General features: G+C 44.9%; 1 protein-coding gene across 2 annotated transcripts in view; it reads right to left on the bottom strand.

The window, feature by feature from the left end:
- Positions 1-19,704, bottom strand: part of LOC147032818 (ATP-binding cassette sub-family C member 9-like) — a 176,600-nt gene that overhangs the window by 68,131 nt on the left and 88,765 nt on the right. For both annotated transcript variants that reach the window (XM_085870690.1, XM_085870691.1), the window contains exon 16: positions 9,794-9,951. In XM_085870690.1, coding sequence (XP_085726816.1) covers positions 9,794-9,951 — 158 coding nt within the window. The remainder of the gene's footprint in view (positions 1-9,793; positions 9,952-19,704) is intronic.

Here is a 19,704-nt window from a genome sequence, read left to right as displayed (position 1 = left end):
AGAGAGAGAGAGAGAGAGAGAGAGAGAGAGAGAGAGAGAGAGAGAGAGAGAGAGAGAGAGAGAGAGAGAGAGAGAGAGAGAGAGAGAGAGAGAGAGAGAGAGAGAGAGAGAGAGAGAGAGAGAGAGAGAGAGAGAGAGAGAGAGAGAGAGAGAGAGAGAGAGAGAGAGAGAGAGAGAGAGAGAGAGAGAGAGAGAGAGAGAGAGAGAGAGAGAGAGAGAGAGAGAGAGAGAGAGAGAGAGAGAGAGAGAGAGAGAGAGAGAGAGAGAGAGAGAGAGAGAGAGAGAGAGAGAGAGAGAGAGAGAGAGAGAGAGAGAGAGAGAGAGAGAGAGAGAGAGAGAGAGAGAGAGAGAGAGAGAGAGAGAGAGAGAGAGAGAGAGAGAGAGAGAGAGAGAGAGAGAGAGAGAGAGAGAGAGAGAGAGAGAGAGAGAGAGAGAGAGAGAGAGAGAGAGAGAGAGAGAGAGAGAGAGAGAGAGAGAGAGAGAGAGAGAGAGAGAGAGAGAGAGAGAGAGAGAGAGAGAGAGAGAGAGAGAGAGAGAGAGAGAGAGAGAGAGAGAGAGAGAGAGAGAGAGAGAGAGAGAGAGAGAGAGAGAGAGAGAGAGAAGATGTGTGAGGCAAAAGATTGCTAGCCTCGTCGTGCACAGGTCTGAGTGTAGCGTGTACCTCCGTGGGATGCTCTGCTTGAGCATTTCCACCTCAAGAGTCGGCACGTTTTTTTCCTGCTTCGTCACTTTCCTTGGGCTCGTGGAAACGTGTGCTCTGCACTCGTCCCAGAAGAACGTCTGTCGCACACCAACCCCGAGTGTAGATGCAGCGACGGGCAGACAACGAGGAGCGTGAAAAAGAGGGAGGAGCAGAGAGGCGAAGGAGAGGGTGAGGCAAACAGATGAAGACAAGGGCAGCCGGCTTCGCGATCCACCTTTTATAAGCCCCGGGCAAAGGGTGGGGTGACGATCTGAAGTGACGCGACGTGACAAAAATCACGCTTCCCTATTGGGCCACGGCGGTCCAACCCACACTGTGCTCGGCTCCTGGGACTGGAAGCAGTCTCATTCGCACATCCGGCGCGACACGGCCCGGAGCTCCGTACCAAACTCCCAGACTGCTCTTCCTGTGATCCTCCCACTCCTCTTCGCCCGTCTTGCCATGTTCTGGCAACTGGATGAGGTGAGATACGATTGGTGCTGTTAACGTCCGTTGCTTGTCGCCATATCATGCGGTCCGAGTAACCTGAGCCATGCAGCATTCCTCTGTGTAGTGCCAAATTCTATTCATATAGAGGTTCGAGGAGGTGCGGGAATATTTTTCCCATGTGCAGGAGATCTTGGTGGTTGAGGTGGTAAGTTTTTGGATGAACGAGGGGTGAGCAAGGTGTGATGCTGTTGTAAATTGTCACACAGATTTGAAGGAAAGGGCACGCGATGCGCGCCGGGCAACAAGTTTGTTATTTTGGTGATTCTCTCATGGGAGGCTGCTTGGTGTGTTTGCTTGCTTGCTTGATTTGATTTGTACCATGGATAAAAGGAAAGGGTTGAAATGGGGATCAGGATAGAAGATAGAGATATAGTTTATTAGACCTTGCTATTAGACCCACGCAACGCACTTCATCCCGTTAACCCATTAAACATGAGGGGAAGGTCTGACTGCATGAAGACTTATGAAATAACTGCCTGGGGATTACTGTATGTTGGATGCCATTGCCTTAGTCATGCAGGTTTGCGGAACCGCAACATTACCCCCCTCACTTTTGCTACACTCGACCCGAGTTGTTGAACATTCATGTGGCACATAGGTGTAGTTTCCTCCAGTACGCTTTACCTACGGATTCCTGAGTGCGACATTTAAAATATCTGCCCCAAAAATAATCAACCGAGTGCATTGCGTATCGAGGCGAGCATACTCGTACGGACATCCTTTTGCTACATTTCCAGAATTGAACGAAACAAACAGGTGGGTTATAACTATATGCATTTCTATTGTTTACATTACCCATTGCCCAGGACCTGTGACTCAAGGGAAGAAAACACAGCAAATGAAAAATTTGCGGATGCGTGCAGCAGCAGGTGATCACGCAGCCTGGCATTTTCAGGGCCATAAATGGACCTATGTTTTTATTTTTCCTGGCTGCTGGAGGCAACTCACCCAAACACGGCAGGCCACATGCCATCTCAAAGTCCATTTGAACTGGCCTTTATCAATAAAGATGTCCGGGCTATGTAAATACAGTCCCCGGTAATGTGGGTGCCTGAATGGCAGTCCCTGCAAACACTTCCAGAACAGATGGTCCTGTGGCACATGGCAAGGTTCAACGATATGGCAAGGCATGGTAAGTGGTGTCAAAGCAAAGGCATAGAAAATGCAGACCAGGTAAGGTGCAGCAGGTCGGCAAATGAAGCTGGCTGGCCTCGTGGTCTTGTGTCGTTGTGGAGGGAGTGTGGTGGCGTTGGCCGGTCTGAAGACGGGTTCGGTCCAACCATACGTTCTCCCCCCCCCCCCCCAATCCTATTGCCTATGCCTGTACTTGTCCATACCCACCCCTATTCGGTTGCAACAAAGTAATTAGATTTATATATATTTACATAATATTATGTATCCCTAACCCTCTTATCATCTTTGTTTGGCTAACCTGCCCTAACTGTCTGTTCCCAATTCCTAAGGTCTCTTTAAAGAGGATCGAGAAACAGACAAGTAAACCTGTCCAAAGGTCCAATGCAGCCTGAGAATAACTCCCACAGGCCTCAGCATTTCCACGATGAGTCCAGCAGCCTACAACCAGTGAAGGGATGGATGGTGCGAAGGGGTATACAAGTCATATTCTATCTATTCTATCACTTATTAAACTTCAGACTATCCCTGGGGATCTTCAACACACCTGTTTCTTTAAACTATTGGTTCTAGCAACCACGATTCCCGTCACCTGTGTTGGTGTCCATTATTAATTTGGGCTTGGCCCGCAAATTTTCCTATGTGCTCTTGCACAATTTCATGGCTGGGCAGCGTGGCTCCACTGGCAAGTCTGCCCACCTGCAGAGCTTTATCTTCAGCACCCCCAGGTCACTGAGGTTGTCTCCAAGCCGACCTACTCCTCACTAACATGGGGAATGCTCTCACTGGCATTTCTCCGTCGATGCTCATGGCATTTTGGCGCTCCGGGTCCCTTTTCCCTGGGTACTTTTTGCCCATCACATACTTTAACTCCTCGGGCACCCGTCACCTGTTAATCGAATTAAATGCTCGCATTGGCTTTCGGGCTATCTCGCACCGGAAATGCCGCGTTTGACACCCCTGCCATTCATGCCCCGCTGACGTCACTCGCAAATGGCCCACTCCATCAGGTTTCCTATGCCCACTCTTACCACGCACACGAGCCGTCTGGCGGTCACGTAGCCGTCCCTACTCGTACCGCGCGTCTTGCGAGCACCACTCACGTCGCGCAGCATGTTGGGACCCGGACATGGGCTCTCATGGGAATTTTTTTTTTCAAATTCACTTAATTCCTTCATTCGCTTCGCTTTAAGCCATCCAGGCTTCAGTAATGTATCCGGTACAGAGAGTTTCGATGCCGGCTCCCCTGAAGCCATTAGCACATCGAGCAATGATCCACGCTTGGGCGGTTTGCAAAGCACAGACCGCGCACACTCTCGTACCTCGCACGCAGAGTCTAGCCCGGTTTCCAAAATAACTTTATCCCGCTCACGCGGCTCGCCCCTCCCGTCCGTTACACTAACCGCTACTCTCATCTGGGTCGAGGCATATCCCGTTCTCTCCGGTGCACTCACCCATGCCATGTTACTTGCACTCTGCACACGTTCTGACACAATCACACTGGGTGCTTGTTACCCAAAGAGATCCCGGGGCTTCTACCCCCCAAAACTCGGCATTTACCCTTTTGCATCATGCACCCGCTCCACCTCGCACAGACTTACCGGACTCACCACATTACGGTCTGCTTCGAGGGAGCGTATCGTCTCCCTTTGTTCCTAAGGGAGGTTAACCTGACTCTTACATCGGGTCTCAAGACATTCCACAAGCTCAATATTAATGTCCTTTACTATTTCTATTTGTGTCTGCTCCTCTTTCACTTTATGTAATTCGTCCTTCACCCATTCCAAGTCTCTTTGTATCTCTGCTCCCTCATTTAATTCCCCAAATTCCTGGTTCTTCGTCTCTACCTGTCCGAGTTTATGTACTTCTCTCTTGACCGCCATTGTTTTATTCGTCACTTCTACCTTAGCCGTCCTCATCGCGGTACAAACACCTTCCACATTTTCCTTCAACTCAGTCATTTCCTCACGTACTGTCCTGATCTCATTTGTGAAATTCTGGTCCATGTTTTGCATCTCGCCCTTTACCTTTTCCAGTGCCACCTTTATTTGTGTTTGTATATTTCCTTCCATTTTTTGCATATCACCTCTCATTTCATCCTTCAGTGTTTGCATATCACTCTTCTGTTGGTTTTGTCCTGCTTGCATATCACTTCTCATTTCACTCTGTTGGTCCATCATTTGTTTCAACATTTCCATCATTTGATTCACGTCAAATGGCTTTGGCGAAGACGATCTGCTATGATCGGGTGTGGATCCCATAGGGATCGCTATGTCCTCCGTGAGGGAAATTTGATGGTGGGGGTCCCCAAGCATCGTTATTGTCGTGGTTGCCCCCATTACCTCTGGGTATGGCCGCAGGGAATGATCTCCCTCAAATAAAAGTTGTCATTCTGGGCCGTAGACTCCTCAAACATTGTTGATTCAAAACCCACCTGAACCAGCTCATCTTGGTCCACCATGGTCCGTACTAGTAATTAAATAAAATTTGTATCCTAACCTGCTCCTAATTTTGGGGGTGCGCCAAGCACACCCCAGGTTCGAATCCCATTCCAGACACCAACATTTTCAGGCTTCATCCCACATCTGACACCAAACTGTTGCGGGCAGGGGGTCTGTGTGAGAAGATCACGAGGGAAGCTTTCTCAGGTTCCCACCAGACTCCCCGGAATCACAGGCCGTCGCACATGGATAACTCCGTGACATGGCGGGTCGCTCACTGACCGTGAACACCAATAACTCGTCCACGTGACCCAGGGTCCTCCGTCTACAGTTTATCCAGTTACCTAAAAATAATCACGTGACCTCATTACCGGGCGACATGTCCTCGGTACGCCTTATCCGAACCAGATCAGAAGCAACCGAGCGACACTGCCAAGGACGTACCAGCTAAAAGGAACGGAATGTTGGGAATAAAGTTCTGGCTCGGCAACGATGCAGACCATGCTGGATCAACAAAATAAAAGACAAAACCGAGTTGGGGAACATTTCTACAAAAAGATTTATTACAGGCAGGCGAGGAAAAATATGTGGCACAGTGAATGTAGTTTATTGTTGTGTGTGAGTAGAGATGGCAAGAAATGTGAGGTGCGACAACTTACAAAAGCAGACACAGAGCAGACTTATCCCAATATAATTCTTCTGCAATCTTAACTTAAGTGAGGACAGGAGCCATGACATACACGCAGGCACACGCGCGCGCGCGCGCACACACACACACACACACACACACACACACACACACACACACACACACACACACACACACACACACACACACACACACACACACACACACACACACACACACACACCCTGACGAAGAGGAGTTAATGAGAAGAAAAAGGAGAGGAGATGAGGCTAACGGTCTCGCAATACCTTGCACGATTGACCGACCGCGCCACCCAATACGTTTTGGTGAGATGGTCTGCTGGACGATCCCTCCTTGACAGCTGGCATGTCATCTCTTCCTTGGCTCTCCAGAGAAGGGTTGTGACTGTCAGGCATGAGGGAGGGACTTTGGGTGGAGCCAGCGGTGAGTGGGTGGAGAAGGCAGAGTCGAGAGTGAGTGGGCAGAGTGGCAGACAGGATCAGGTGGGTGGAGAAGGTGGAGTCGAGAGCGAGTGGGTGGAGTGGCAGACAGGATAAAGTGGGTGGGTGGAGTCAGCGATGAGGCGATGAAGAAGGCGGAGTCAGCAGCGAGTAGGTGAAGAAGGCGGAGTCGGGAGAAGAGCGGGACGAGCAGGAACCACGAACAGGAACGGCAAGCAGGAACCATGAGAAGGAGCGACGAGCAGGAAGCACGAACATGAGCGCCGAGCAGGAATGCAGACGGCCTCACAAACCGTCCTTTATAGACCCTGCAGTGCAGGGCAGGGCGCCACCCTGAAGCGATGTGTGGTCACCAAAATCGGGTGCTCTGGTTGGGCCCTGGCCACCGCTCGGCCCGGCCGCCATGATCGGAAGCGGCCTCACTGTACATCCGGCTAGTCATAGCTGAGTTGCGGAATTTTTCTCGCTCCGAACCCCGTGATATGAATCGCCTTGCACCAAACTCCCGGGCCGTGCCCCGGCGACCACCCGAGGGTCGCGTCAGCCCCGCATGCCCGCTTGGGCACCCCTGCCGACCCGCGGTTATCGCTGGTCAATGTGCTTGCTATGTCCATACGCCATGCGGCCCCAGCGATCCAGACCGTACAGCATGCCTCTGCTTGGTAGCAGGTGTATCGAGGCGGAGGTGCAGGAAGATGTTTGCCGTCCACGGGAGACATTTGTGGCCATTGTGGTGAGCGAAGACCGACGGTAAGATGTTATTGTAACCCCATGCGCAGACCCGAATGAAGAGATGCGCAATGCATGCTCTGTACAGTACGCACGGGTCTGCTATTGTACATGTGTTTATTTATTACGGGGCTGTGCCCATGTCTGCCATCGTGCTCGTGGTTATTTTATCACAGGTGGTGTGCGGTGCCGGCTCTGAGCTGTGTCATGAATTGAAGGAAAAGATTGGATTATTTGATGTAGATTTGGGTTGAAAATAGTATCGACATAAGTATTAGATAGAGATTTGGATTGAAAAGAGTGCACCGTGTATGGCCTGCACGGCGGGGATGAGGTCGTTTGTTTTTCTATTCCCCCGGGCACGGCATTCCTGCATTGTCCCATCGTGTTATTGATGCTTGTGCTCACCTGAACAGTGGGTGGAGATTATCGCTGTGCTGCACGTGTTCCGTGCAGCTTAGTGGTGGTGGTTGTCTGTTTCTTTTGGTCTTCTGTTAGGACGCATTCTTGCAGTGAAGGGCATGGCCACAGTTTTTACAGGCGGCCATTGCTTGGATTTATCTCAGGAATAAGAGAAAAAGAGTAGGAATGAAGTTAGAGATATAATCTGATCTAACTATGAGATCCACACAACAGACTTTGTCCCGTTTGACCCATTAGACATGAGGGAAGGGTCTAACTACGTATGTTAATGAAATAACTGTCTGGGGACAACTGTATGATGGATGGCATTGCCTTGGAGGGATGCAGATCCCAGAACCTCAACAACATATATATATATATATATATATATATATATATATATATATATATATATATATATATATACATATATATATATATATATATATATATATATATATATATATATATATATATATATATATATATATACATATACACACACATATATACACTCAATGACTCACTGATATTAATGACGTTACATTCTGGGTGACGTAGAGAGCTGAGCTTTTGCATGCCGATGGACAATGAAGCCGGTACACCGGGAAAAATCACAGAACTGACGGAAAGCATCCGTAAATGAAAATATTCAAAAATAAGTGCAGCCTTGCTGTGCTCATCACACAGCAGGTCGGTGGGTGGGTGGATGCTTGCCTGTAAATGTAAAGTTTCTATTTATTATGTACCTACCTACATATGATGCACAGTTTGTTATCGCTCACAATGTGTAAGCATACCCCACCAGTATGTTATATTGTTGCTTTCTGATCTGTGCACTGCCATATTGACTTCACCGCCTTGGTAAGTATTTTAATAACACATTTTTGAAGTGAATAAAGTGCTTCATCTACATTTATGCCCAAAGTGTTAATAAAAAGCATCAGTTTTGAGCTGAAATTGAAAGTATTAAGGTGGAAGAAGTGGGTGTTGGTACCACCGCTATTGGGCATGAATTTGGTCTTTTAAGGAAGTTGTTTGTAAGAATAACTGCAAAGACAAAGAAAAAATTAAAGCATCCGAGAGGACTATACATGTACACATCTCCAGAGCAAAGGCAGGCTGTGGGCAAAACCTTGGCTCCAAAACACGTGTACGCTACCTCGCAGACACATTAGTAAATGCACAAAATGTATATACTACACATATTTTTATTACTAATTATGAACATTTATTATCTTAACAGTTTGCATTTATGTTTTTAGGTTATTACAGTCAATATATATATATATATATATGCAAATATCATTCTTATGTCCCCAGAAGTAGCTGTGTCTATCCCTGGAAATAGCGCATCTACCCTGGAATGAGCACATCTAGTCCACATGTCCTTTATTGACACAATGCTTTCTGAGCCATGCTCTGTGTGAAATTGCTATTGCATGAATCACTCAGGAACATGTATTTCGTGCAAACCGGGGTATTACAGTACTGTATGTTTGTGTGTGTGTGTGTGTGTGTGTGTGTGTGTATACACATCTCCCACTAGTAATTCGAGGAAATATCTATGGTTCTTGTTTAATTTACTTGCTCACCAAGCTTCTGTAATGTATTCTGAAGACTGCAGCTTCAAATCATAACCCCAAAAGGAAAGGAATGGAAAACCGCCCAATACAGGCCATTGCCCAAGAAGATGTTTTGGCAGCATCTGTCCTCTTCAGAGTATAATTACAAGATTCGTCATTGGCAGACAACTCATGATAATGATTATTTATTACTTTTGCACATATGGTATGGAATTTCTGACTTCTCTCTCTCTCCCCCAACAAGAGTCATTCTCCACACCTCTCACCCCACTATTTAAAAAGTATTCTTTGTACAATTTAATACCAAACTGCCAAAGCATCATCTGCAATGTTTGGGATTAAAAAAAAATAGTGGTGATGGAAACTCACTCCAATGACACAGCATTGTGGCATTCATGGCAAGTTTCAATGATTTATGGGACAAGGACAGGTCACCAGTGTTGGTCACCATGTGTGCAGATATTTACACCCTGAGCAGCCAATGGAATGAGCCCACATTAGTGAGGGCAATGCAACAAAGATTTACCCACTCCACTGCACAACTGCTGAAAAAAAAAATAACCCTAACCCTAACGTACCCATCAGAGATGGGGAATCCCCCGCCATTGAAAAAGGTCATACATATTCCAGATAATGAGGGAGGTGAATTGGAAACAAGACATCATTTATTACAAAAAACATTTTTTTCAAGATGGCCACCCCAGTCGGCCATCTTGGATCCAGCCACGCCCAAAATCAATAGGGTTCTTCCTTTTCAGGTGGTACATGTGTGAACCAAATTTCAAATCGATATGGCGAACAATTTATGAGTTATCGCACTCACAGCTATAAATGTTGACGCCCAGCCAGCCGGACGGACGGACGGACGATCCGGGTGACAGCAATATCCCCCTTCCGCCACGCGGCCGGGGATAAGAAATCAAAAAAGTCGATGTGAACAAAATTGTTCACATCAAGCTCTTTGCAAAGGGCAGTAAATATTTTGGTTTGACTCTAATGACATTGCTAAAGTGTAGAGTTGTTTTCCTGCAGATAAATAATATGAACAATTTGACCCACATCAACACAATCATGGGAAGTCCGCTTCGAGAAGCATTCATTGTAAACTTTGTACATTTCCACATCAGGTGGGTGCAAGGTACATTTCAGACCACGCAAAGCAATCTGCCCCTGCCCCTGCCCCCACATGGTCGTTCACTTACCGAGAGGCACCGCGAAAGTGTTTTTGAATGAAGTAATAAGCCACTGCCAGAGGGATAAGTGCCAGCACAAAGAATGGAGTCACGTAACAAATAACACCCAGTGCTGAGAGGCAGAAGAGCGAAGATCTCACCAGTGATTCCAAAGTGATTGGGATGAGCTGTGGAGGAAGGTTTTCCATTATTGGATGTCCTATTGCATTACAGGACAGTGGGAAACTGCATGGCATGGATGCTGTAAATTAAAGGTTTACCATCACGTGCTGCCTCACCTATGAGCTGTCCCGTCTGGGTTCGAATCTCGACCCAGCAATAAATTGTCATCCCAGTGTTTCACGGGCAGGGCGATACATCAAAGGGTGTGCCGTCCTTCGGATGGACGTTAAACTGGGAGTCGTTTCTACCGGCATTAGTTTATGGACGTTAAAGATCTCACGGTGTCCTTTGTGAAGAGTAGCTGAGCTATCGTTGGCACCCTGGCCAAATTCCAAATTGCTGTCCTAACTACTGCTGTGAAGGTAATGGCAAAACACCTGGTTACAACCCATGCCAACGAAGCGACTTCGGCAGCACCGATGCTTTGTTAAGGGTATGCTACATATATCATTATCATGATATGCGGCTAAAAGTATTTTTGCGTTTCAATTAAGAATTGTCTTCAATTTTTTTTCGTTCAGCAAATCTCAAACTGTGTTCTACCTAGTTATCGTGTGCAGCCTGTGGCTGTTCGTTGCATCATATTTGGTCAACCTCGGAAGCAGGACAGGCTGAATGAACCCCACCTGCGGTTAATTCAATAGCCGACAGGGGCTCAAATTCAAGACCCTAAGATCTAAAGCCAGCCACCCGAACCATTAAGCCAACACCAAGCTAACTGTGCTCAAAGAAGATTACTTACACCATGGAATGCTGTCTATGCATGCTTTAACGAGGAATGAACACTATTAAAAAGCCGAAACATAGATTACGGTTTCCTCTTTCACGCAGACATGCAATCTTCGGAGTTTGTGAGTATGAATAATGAACCTGAACAGTGCAGCATACTGTGGAGGAACACGGAATGTAGATGAACATAACGCAGGGAACATGGCAAGGCCAAGAGAATCCACTAACCTGCTCGTCCTTTTCTTTGCGAATTGTCAGATTTTGAAGGTCTTTTGCATCCACAAGATGGCTCGGAGGAGGAACTTTTACAAGAGGTTTGAGCTATCTAGTCTGGATCCAGTGCCCAACCCGGCTATAAACTGTCACGCAGGTGTTTCATGGGAATAACATTGCATCAATGAGAGTGCTGTTTGTCAGATGAGATGCTAAATTGGGCGACCTTGCTTTGGTTGCTCCGGGTGGACGTCAAAGACCCCACACTTTGTATTTCTCAAATAATTGGTGATTGTTGCCAGCATCTTGACGAAAATCCAAATCTCTGGTTTGATTGCCACAGGGAAGGGAAAGGCAAACCATCTCATGTAACACCTTGTCATGAAACTGCTTCGACAGCATGGAACTTGCACTTGGGCAGAGTAGCACAAAGATAGTGAGAGAAACAGAGAAATAGAGATAAAGAGAAGGGGAATTGATTAATTGCTCGAGTAAGGGGAAAATTCTCAGCAGAGTTACTTCTGGCCAAACTTGCACACAATCGTTGGCAGCACTGGTCCAAGGTACCGGAGGTGGGAATTTGTTTAGCCACAGATTTATTTTCTTTTAAAATCTGATATCGTGGAAAATGCTTCATTTCACACGGCTGGAGAGTGCCTTCAGAAAGTATTCACACCCCTTGACTTTTGAACATTTTGTTGTGTTACAGTCTGAATGCAAAATGGATTAAATTGAGATTTTTTTTGTCACTGATCTGCACATATTATCCCATAATGTCAAAGTGGAATTTATTTTTTTAATATTTTTACAAATTAATTAAAAACTGAAAATCTGAAATATCTTGCATCAATAAGTATTCAACCCCTTTGCTATCACACTCCAAATTAAGCTCAGGTGCATCCAATTTCCATTGATCATCCTTGAGATGTCTCCACAACTTGATTGGAGTCCACCTGTGGTCAATTCAATTAACTGGACATGTTTTAGAAAGAAATACACCTCTCTATACAAGGTCCCACAGTTGACAGTGTATGTTAGAGCAGAAACTCTACCATGAAGTCCAAGGAACTGCCCATAGAAATCAGAGATAGAATTAGGAGGAAGCGTAGATCTGTGGAAGGGTATAAAACAGTTTCTAGAGTGATGAAAGTTCCCAAGAGCACAATGAACTCAATCATGAGGAAATGGAAAGAATATGGAACTACCCAGACTCTTCCTAGAGCTGGTTATCTGACCAAACTGAGCAACCTGGCAAGAATGACCTATGACCACTCTGAACCATTCAATAACCCAATGACCAGTCTGACGGAACTGCACGTTCCATGGCTGAAATGGGAGAACCTGCCGGAAAGACAACACTCTTTGCAGCAATTCACAAATATTGGCATTATGGGAGAGTGGATAGACGGAAGCTACTCCTGAGAAAAAGGCACATGACAGCACGCCTGGAGTTTGCAAAAAGGCACGTGAAAAACTCTGAGGGTATGAGGCAAAAGATTCTGTGGTCTCATGAGATGAAAATTGACATATTGGGCCTGAATGTAAAGCACTACATCTTGTGGAAACCGAGCACAGCTCATCACCCATCCAACACCATCCCTTTCCATGAAGCATGGTGGTGGCAGCATCAAGCTTATGTGGATTCTTTTCAGTGGCAGGGACTGGGAGACTTGTAAGGACAGAGGGAACAATGAATGGACCAAATACAGTACAGGCAAAACCTTGAGGAGAACCTGCTTCAGAGTGCAGAAGACCTTTCACTGCAGCGAAGATTTACGTTCCAACAGGACAATGACCCAAAGCATACAGCCAAAGCAACACGGGAAGGGCTTCAGAATAAGTATGTGAAAGTCCTCGAGTGGCCCAGCCAAAGCCCAGACTTGAATCCCATTGAGAATCTGTGGAAAGACTTGAGGATTGCTCTTCACTGACACTCCCCATCTAACTTGAAAGAGCTTGAGAAAATCTGCAAGGCAAAATGGGAGAAAATCCCCAAATCCAGATGTGGAAAGCTGATACAGACATACCCAAGAAGACTTGAAGCTGTAATCACTATCATAGGGGCTTCTATAAATCCAGGGGGCTGAGAACTTATGTAAAGTACATATTTCTGTGTACCATTTTCAATAACTTTGTAAGAATTTCGAAAAACATGTTTTCACTTTGTTATTATGAGGTTTCCTTTTAATTATGGGGACCTATGGGGACTTGAAGTTTCCTTTTAAGGTGGTCATTCTCAAGTTTGTTTGAGCAATCTCAAAGCACACACACTTTAAGTAGCTCATTGTGAGATCAAAAACGTCATGCAAAGCCCAACCACATCCGCTTTGTACTCAAACTAAACTTGATGAAAACAAAAGCTAAAAAAAAATAATTGTTTTAATTATGAATGAGTGTTTTCCATATTCTCATAATAAGGGTTTGTTGGAAATTTTATGACAAAAGCTCAAATGGTAAATAAAGAAACTGGTGCTGCATAGTGGCAGAGAGGCTAATACGGCCTATTTGTACTGACTGTGATTTTGAGCTTTCACATTTTGACCCAATTATAATTATATGTTATTATAATAAGTTAGAGAACAAATTCGAGTTTCAGGGTTGTTCGTCAATTTTTCAGTGAGTTATGCCCTTTCTAGATGTATAAAATATCACATATTACCCATGGGGTGAGTGTTCACCTGCACTGACTCCACCCCCACTGCTTTACACCCATTAGCTGGACAGCCAGCCTGACTCCACCCCAATAAAATAATATGCCACTATTACATGAAGCACCACAGATTGGCAGCCTTCAGGCCTTAAGCCTGGGTGTTGGTCAATGGCCGAGTGCAATTGGAATGATTCTAGGGATATAACCACGATGTATCATATATGCACATAAGCTATACACATGTTTTGCTTCTATATGTACATCGGGTTGTGAGCTCCACCACCGAAGGTGAAGGAGGTTATGTTTTCACCCCTTTCTGTCATCCTGTGCACAAACAAATAGACAATCTTAAAAAGTTGTGGACGGATCTGGATGAAATTTTGTGGACAAGGACGAACTTGTTCGATTTTGGTGAAGATCCAGATCATGATCGAACTACTAACAATTTTTAAGTGATTCTTCACCATTGAGAGATTGGGCCAAAAACGATATAGTACTGTATATATCATGATATTTAGAAAATGGATTGGGCCAGATATGTTCTCGTGAATCAGGCATTACAGGGCGGAGGTATGCGCTCGACTGAGTGCCCTTCTAGTTTTATATTATTTTCGGCACCAAACGTGCCATTATACACCACAAAAATATAGGAATGTGTTTACTGGTGTGAAAAGTCTGGCTAAAACCGAAATTATGCACAAAAACCTTGATTTATTTCGCTTTTGTGGGAATAGCATAGTTAAATAGTGTCAGTGTATGGCCTAGAGTTATAAACACTAGCCTGTCGAACCGGAGTTTGAATCCTGATCCAGCTGTTATGAACTGTCACCCCAGTCACATGCATGTTTTTGCTTCATGTATGTACATCAGGTTATTTAAAATATCACATCGATAGGACAATTGGATTAATATGTATATCATTTGAGACAATCCATAAACTACAGCTGGACAATTGGATTAATCCCATACAAATTTGATGGTGTCAGGGACTCCTTTTTTTGTATCCAAGGTAAATTGGCTCATGGAAGAGCTGGAACACATTATGGATCAGGATGCAACAGACCAAAATGAACAGCAGAAAAAGAGGGGGAGGAACAAACACCAACGTCATGGCTGAAGGCCAAAATAGATGGAGTCAGACAAACAAGGGATGTGGGTAAGAATGATGGGATAGGGGAGAATGAATAGGGTTGGGGTGGATAATACAGATACAGAAGCAAACTCAGCAAGAACAAGCTGGAAATTTTGGAGGGATGGGGGTGATTTAACAGAGACAGAAAAAAATTATAGTTTTGGATGGGGGACGATCTGAGATGATGGTGAACAGCTGTCTTGAAGACCTGGAGAGAGGAGTGGGCTTGAACATTATGTGTAAGTTGGTTCCACAGGCAGGAAAAAAGAGGAGGAATGAGTTGAAGTGAGCAGTGATCCTGGATTTTGGGAGTTTAACCAGAAGGGGGTTGATGGTGCACTGCGTATGCCCTGCAGAAAACTGGGAGTTGGGACAAAGCACGGAAAGAGCAGAGGGTGGTGCAAGACAAGAAAGGAGGTGGTACAATACAGAGAGACCATCGACCTGTCTGCAATTGCAAAGTGAGAGACCTGTCGATTCAGCTTCATTGCAGGAAATTCCAATAGTCTTGAAGGCCTTGATTTCCATGGCGTGAAGCTGAGTAACATGTGAGGCAGGGATGCCAGCCCAAAGGGGAGAGCAGTATTCCATCAAACCGCAGATGAAAGCTTTGCAGGTGGAAAAGAGTTCAGGTGTGCCAAGGAAGGACTTTGCATGGCAGAGGCAGTCAGCAGCTGGCTTTGGAGGCCAACTTTGTCCAAGAAACATCATGGCTGATAGTGAGACTCAGGAGTTTGAAAGACTGAACTTCTTCAAGAGGATTGTTCAGAAAGTATATGGGGGTGGAGGTGGGGGTTGCTCGATGGTCCTTTCAGAGAGAGATCGTGAGAGTGTGAATTTGTCAGGATTGAAAGACATATTCCAAGTGTTTGACCATCCTGTGGTTGTATTTTGAAAGGAATGAAGAGAGGGAAGAGGCTGCAACCTGCCTGCCTGAAGAATGAGGGATGTCATGGCACAGGTTGGAGTCATCAATAAATAGACAAGCCGGTAGGCGACGAGGGATTCGCTAGGATTGAAGCGCTGGATACGATGCTTTTCATTCTGATTGATCCACCGACGAAGATTCATTGCCAAGACGTATTGGTTCACATACAATTGTTCCTCTGCCTGGCAAGATTTTTCCCATTGCGTATTTTGCCAACTGGCACTCCTCATAAAAAATGATGGTAAATGGACACCCTATTTTTGAAGGACTACCATTTGAAAAATAATCGGTTTGCTGGTTTGTGCTGTGGAGCCTCGCATTGCAGACACACACACACACACACACACACACACACACACACACACACACACACACACACACACACACACACACACACACACACACACACACACACACACACACACACACGGAAAACCCGATAAACTTCTTTCAATGCTCTTGCTTGACCACACCTCCTGAGCCACACAATATTTTTCATAAGCCACGCCCACTTTAAGGCCCGGTCACACCTTGACGTTTTAGCCAGCGATGGCAACGTATTAAAATGTATGTAAAACGCTGGCTTACGTTGAACTTTTGATGTTTTTTTTAAAGATTCGGACGTATTCATAGCGACTTGGTCTTATGTATAACGCATTGGTAACGGAAACAAAACGTTTCGTTGTGTTACAGATAACTTATACCAACGAATGCTGAACCTGTTGTCGGCCTACACAACCGATGCCCAACGATAGTCTAACTTAGGCATAGCGCGTTGCACGCATCGCCGACGATGTCGTGACGTAGCCTATTAAAAGGCTGACGCACAACGATTCGAATCATAACTGCCGTAGAAATGGAAGTGTCAACATCGCGGTCACACCTTGGCGATCTTGCCAGCGTATGCCGACCTAAGAAAAATGTGTCTAAAACGTTGGGGCACGTCAAATACGGTATGAGCAAGTTTGGTATACGTGAGTAGAACGCTAAAGTACGCTATCATACGTCCTAGTAAGTAGAGTACGTCAAGAAATTTTAAACATGTTCAAAATTTTACGACGTACTCGGCGTATGACACACGTTCCGCATGCGATGGGGATAAGTTTTACACACGATATGCGGACGCTTACACACGTCCACAAACGCTACTTATAAGCTACTCATAAGTCGAAACACGTCGTGGTAATGTCTTTTTTACGCGAAACTTATTTCTAACTTATGTTTGACGTGCTTTGAACCAATTCTTTACGTAGTCCCAACACACATCGACGTATGTAGACGTATTCCAATGACGTCTTCCGGTCGACAAAAAAAAAAAAATTAACGTGTTTCTAGCTTACAACTGCCATATAAAGACGTGTTCCCAGCAGTTTTGGGAATTGGTATATAAAAATGCTGCTCATAAAAGGGCAACCCAACAGTGTTTTCGAGTCCTTTTTGAGTCGATGTCCATGTCAGCAGTAACAGCATCAGTATCAGTATCAGTATTAGTATTAGTATTAGTAGTAGTTTGTTCATGTTGGCAGTAGTAGGTGAGTGTGAGGGGGAGGGTGTGGGTTATGATGGATTGTCCTTGCGTTTAACGATTTAACGATTTAAATGATAAACTCAACGATTTAAATGGCTGCATCTCCACTATTGAAAGTAGACGCTTGCGCTCAACAATTGGATTTTTTTTACACTCAACGACTTTTAAACGGTACCACTCAGCTATTTTGATTGTTTACAATGAACGATTTAAATTGCTGTCACTCGCCTTTGTTTTTTGACGCTGGCGCTCGGAAATTTTAATCGTTTCTATTGAACGTGCTAAATCACTCAAACCCCACTATTGAAAGTAGACGCTTGCGCTCAACAATTGGTTTTTTTTTACACTTAACGACTTTTAAACTGTACCACTCAGCTATTTTCATTGTTTACAATGAACGATTTAAATTTCTGTCACTCGCCTTGGTTTTTTGACGCTGGGGTTTGGAAATTTGAAGCGTTTCTTCTGAACGTGTTAAAACGCTCAAACTCGACTATTTTAAATAGACGCTGCCGATGGACAATTGGAATCATAGCCAAGCTAGACATCGAAGTGTGAACATCCTCGTCATGCCGAAGAAAAGTTTGAAGAATGCTGCAAATAAGTGTCCTGGCCGTGGCCGTGGACGCTGATGCAAGGACGATCCATGATACCGACGTCTTTCAGCCTATGAGTAACTTAAAAGTAACGTCTGTCGATGTGTGGCAACGATCGCGTAACGTGCCAACAACACGTTAATCATAGGTTAGAAATAAGTTTCGGGTACGCTAAACATTACCTCGGCGTGTCTCAACTTATGATTAACTTACAAGTAGCATGTGTTGACGTCTGTCAACGATCGCAGACCGTGCATACTACCTGTGGCCAGCGTAGCGGAACGTGTGAGTCATACGCCGGCATACGTCGTGAAATTTCAAGCATGAAAAAATTTGAGGACAACCGAAAAGTACAACGTTTAAAGCCAATGTACAACGACGTATGGCAGTGTTTTTCAGCGTGCTCTCAATGTTATCAAAACTTACCCATAACGTATTCAACGTGTGCCAGCGTTTTAGAAAAAAAATCAAAAATCGGCATACGTTGGCTAAAACGTCAAGGTGTGACCGGGCCTTTAAATAATAAATAATTGGAGGTGGTGTGTGGATCGTAAAATAGTTTTCGGTAAATAAATAAATAATTGAAGGTGGTGTGTGGGTGGGGAATCGTTTTCGGTAAATAAATAAATATTTGGAGGTGGTGTGTGGGTCATGGAATCGTTTTCGGTAAATAAATAAATAATTGAAGGTGGTGTGTGGGTGGGGAATCATTTTCGGTAAATAAATAAATAATTGGAGGTGGTGTGTGGGTCGTGGAATCGTTTTCGGTGAATAAATAAATAATTGAAGGTGGTGTGTGGGTGGGGAATCGTTTTCGGTAAATAAATATATAATTGGAGGTGGTGTGTGGGTTGTGGAATAGTTTTTGGTAAATAAATAAATATTTGGAGGTGGTGTGTGGGTCGTGGAATGTTTTCGGTAAATAAATAAATAATTAAAGGTGGTGTGTGGGTGGGGAATCGTTAACGGTAAATTAATAAATAAATAAGGTGGTGTGAGGGTGGGGAATCGTTTTCGGTATATAAATAAATAATTGAAGGTGGTGTGTGGGTCGTGGAATAGTTTACGGTCAATAAATAAATAAATAAATAAGGTGGTGTGTGGGTGGGGAATCGTTCACGGTAAATAAATAATTGTAGGTGGTGTGTCAGGAGGAGAATCCGAAATGGTAAATAAATAAATAATTGGAGGTGGTGTGTGGGTGGTGGAATCATTTTCGGAAAATAAATAAAAAATGAAAGGTGGTGTGTGGATCATGGAATCGTTTTCGGCAAATAAATAAATAATTGGAGGTGGTGTGTGGGCGGGGAATCATTTTCGGTAAATAAATAATCAGTTTGCTGGTTTGTGCTGTGGAGCCTCGTGTTGCAGACACACACACACACACACACACACACACACACACACACACACACACACACACACACACACACACACACACACACACACACACACACACACACACACACACACACACACACACACAGTCACGGAAAACCTGATAAACTTCTCTCAATGCTCTTGTTTGACCACACCTCCTGAGCCACACAATACTTTTCATAAGCCACACCCACTTTCCTGTGCCACTCCCACTTTCCTACGCCACTCCCACTTTCCTGCGCCACTCCCACTTTCCTACGCCATGCCCACTTTCCTGCGCCACTCCCACTTTCCTACGCCACTCCCACTTTCCTGCGCCACTCCCACTTTCCTACGCCATGCCCACTTTTCATCAACCACGTCCACTTTCCTCAAGCTCCGCCCACTTTCCTAAGCCCCTCATAAAAAATAACGGTGAATAGACACCCGATTTTTGAAGGACTACCAGTTGAAAAATAAAACCTCAATCAAAAATCGGCTCGAGTAAAATTTTCTAAATATCTCGAAGTGTTTAATTCCGAAGTCTCACTTCTCTACATTCAAAACCGAAGGACAAGTATTGAAAATACTGTACGCGGTTTTTCGGCTGCTGCACAGCAACG

The sequence above is a fragment of the Eptatretus burgeri genome, chromosome 2, assembly GCF_056783735.1.
Source record: "Eptatretus burgeri isolate ZD-2024b chromosome 2, Ebu_testis_v1, whole genome shotgun sequence".
Lineage (NCBI taxonomy): Eukaryota > Metazoa > Chordata > Myxini > Myxiniformes > Myxinidae > Eptatretus > Eptatretus burgeri.
Note: the sequence above shows the minus strand (reverse complement) of the source record. Positions and strands in the feature narration are given on the sequence as shown.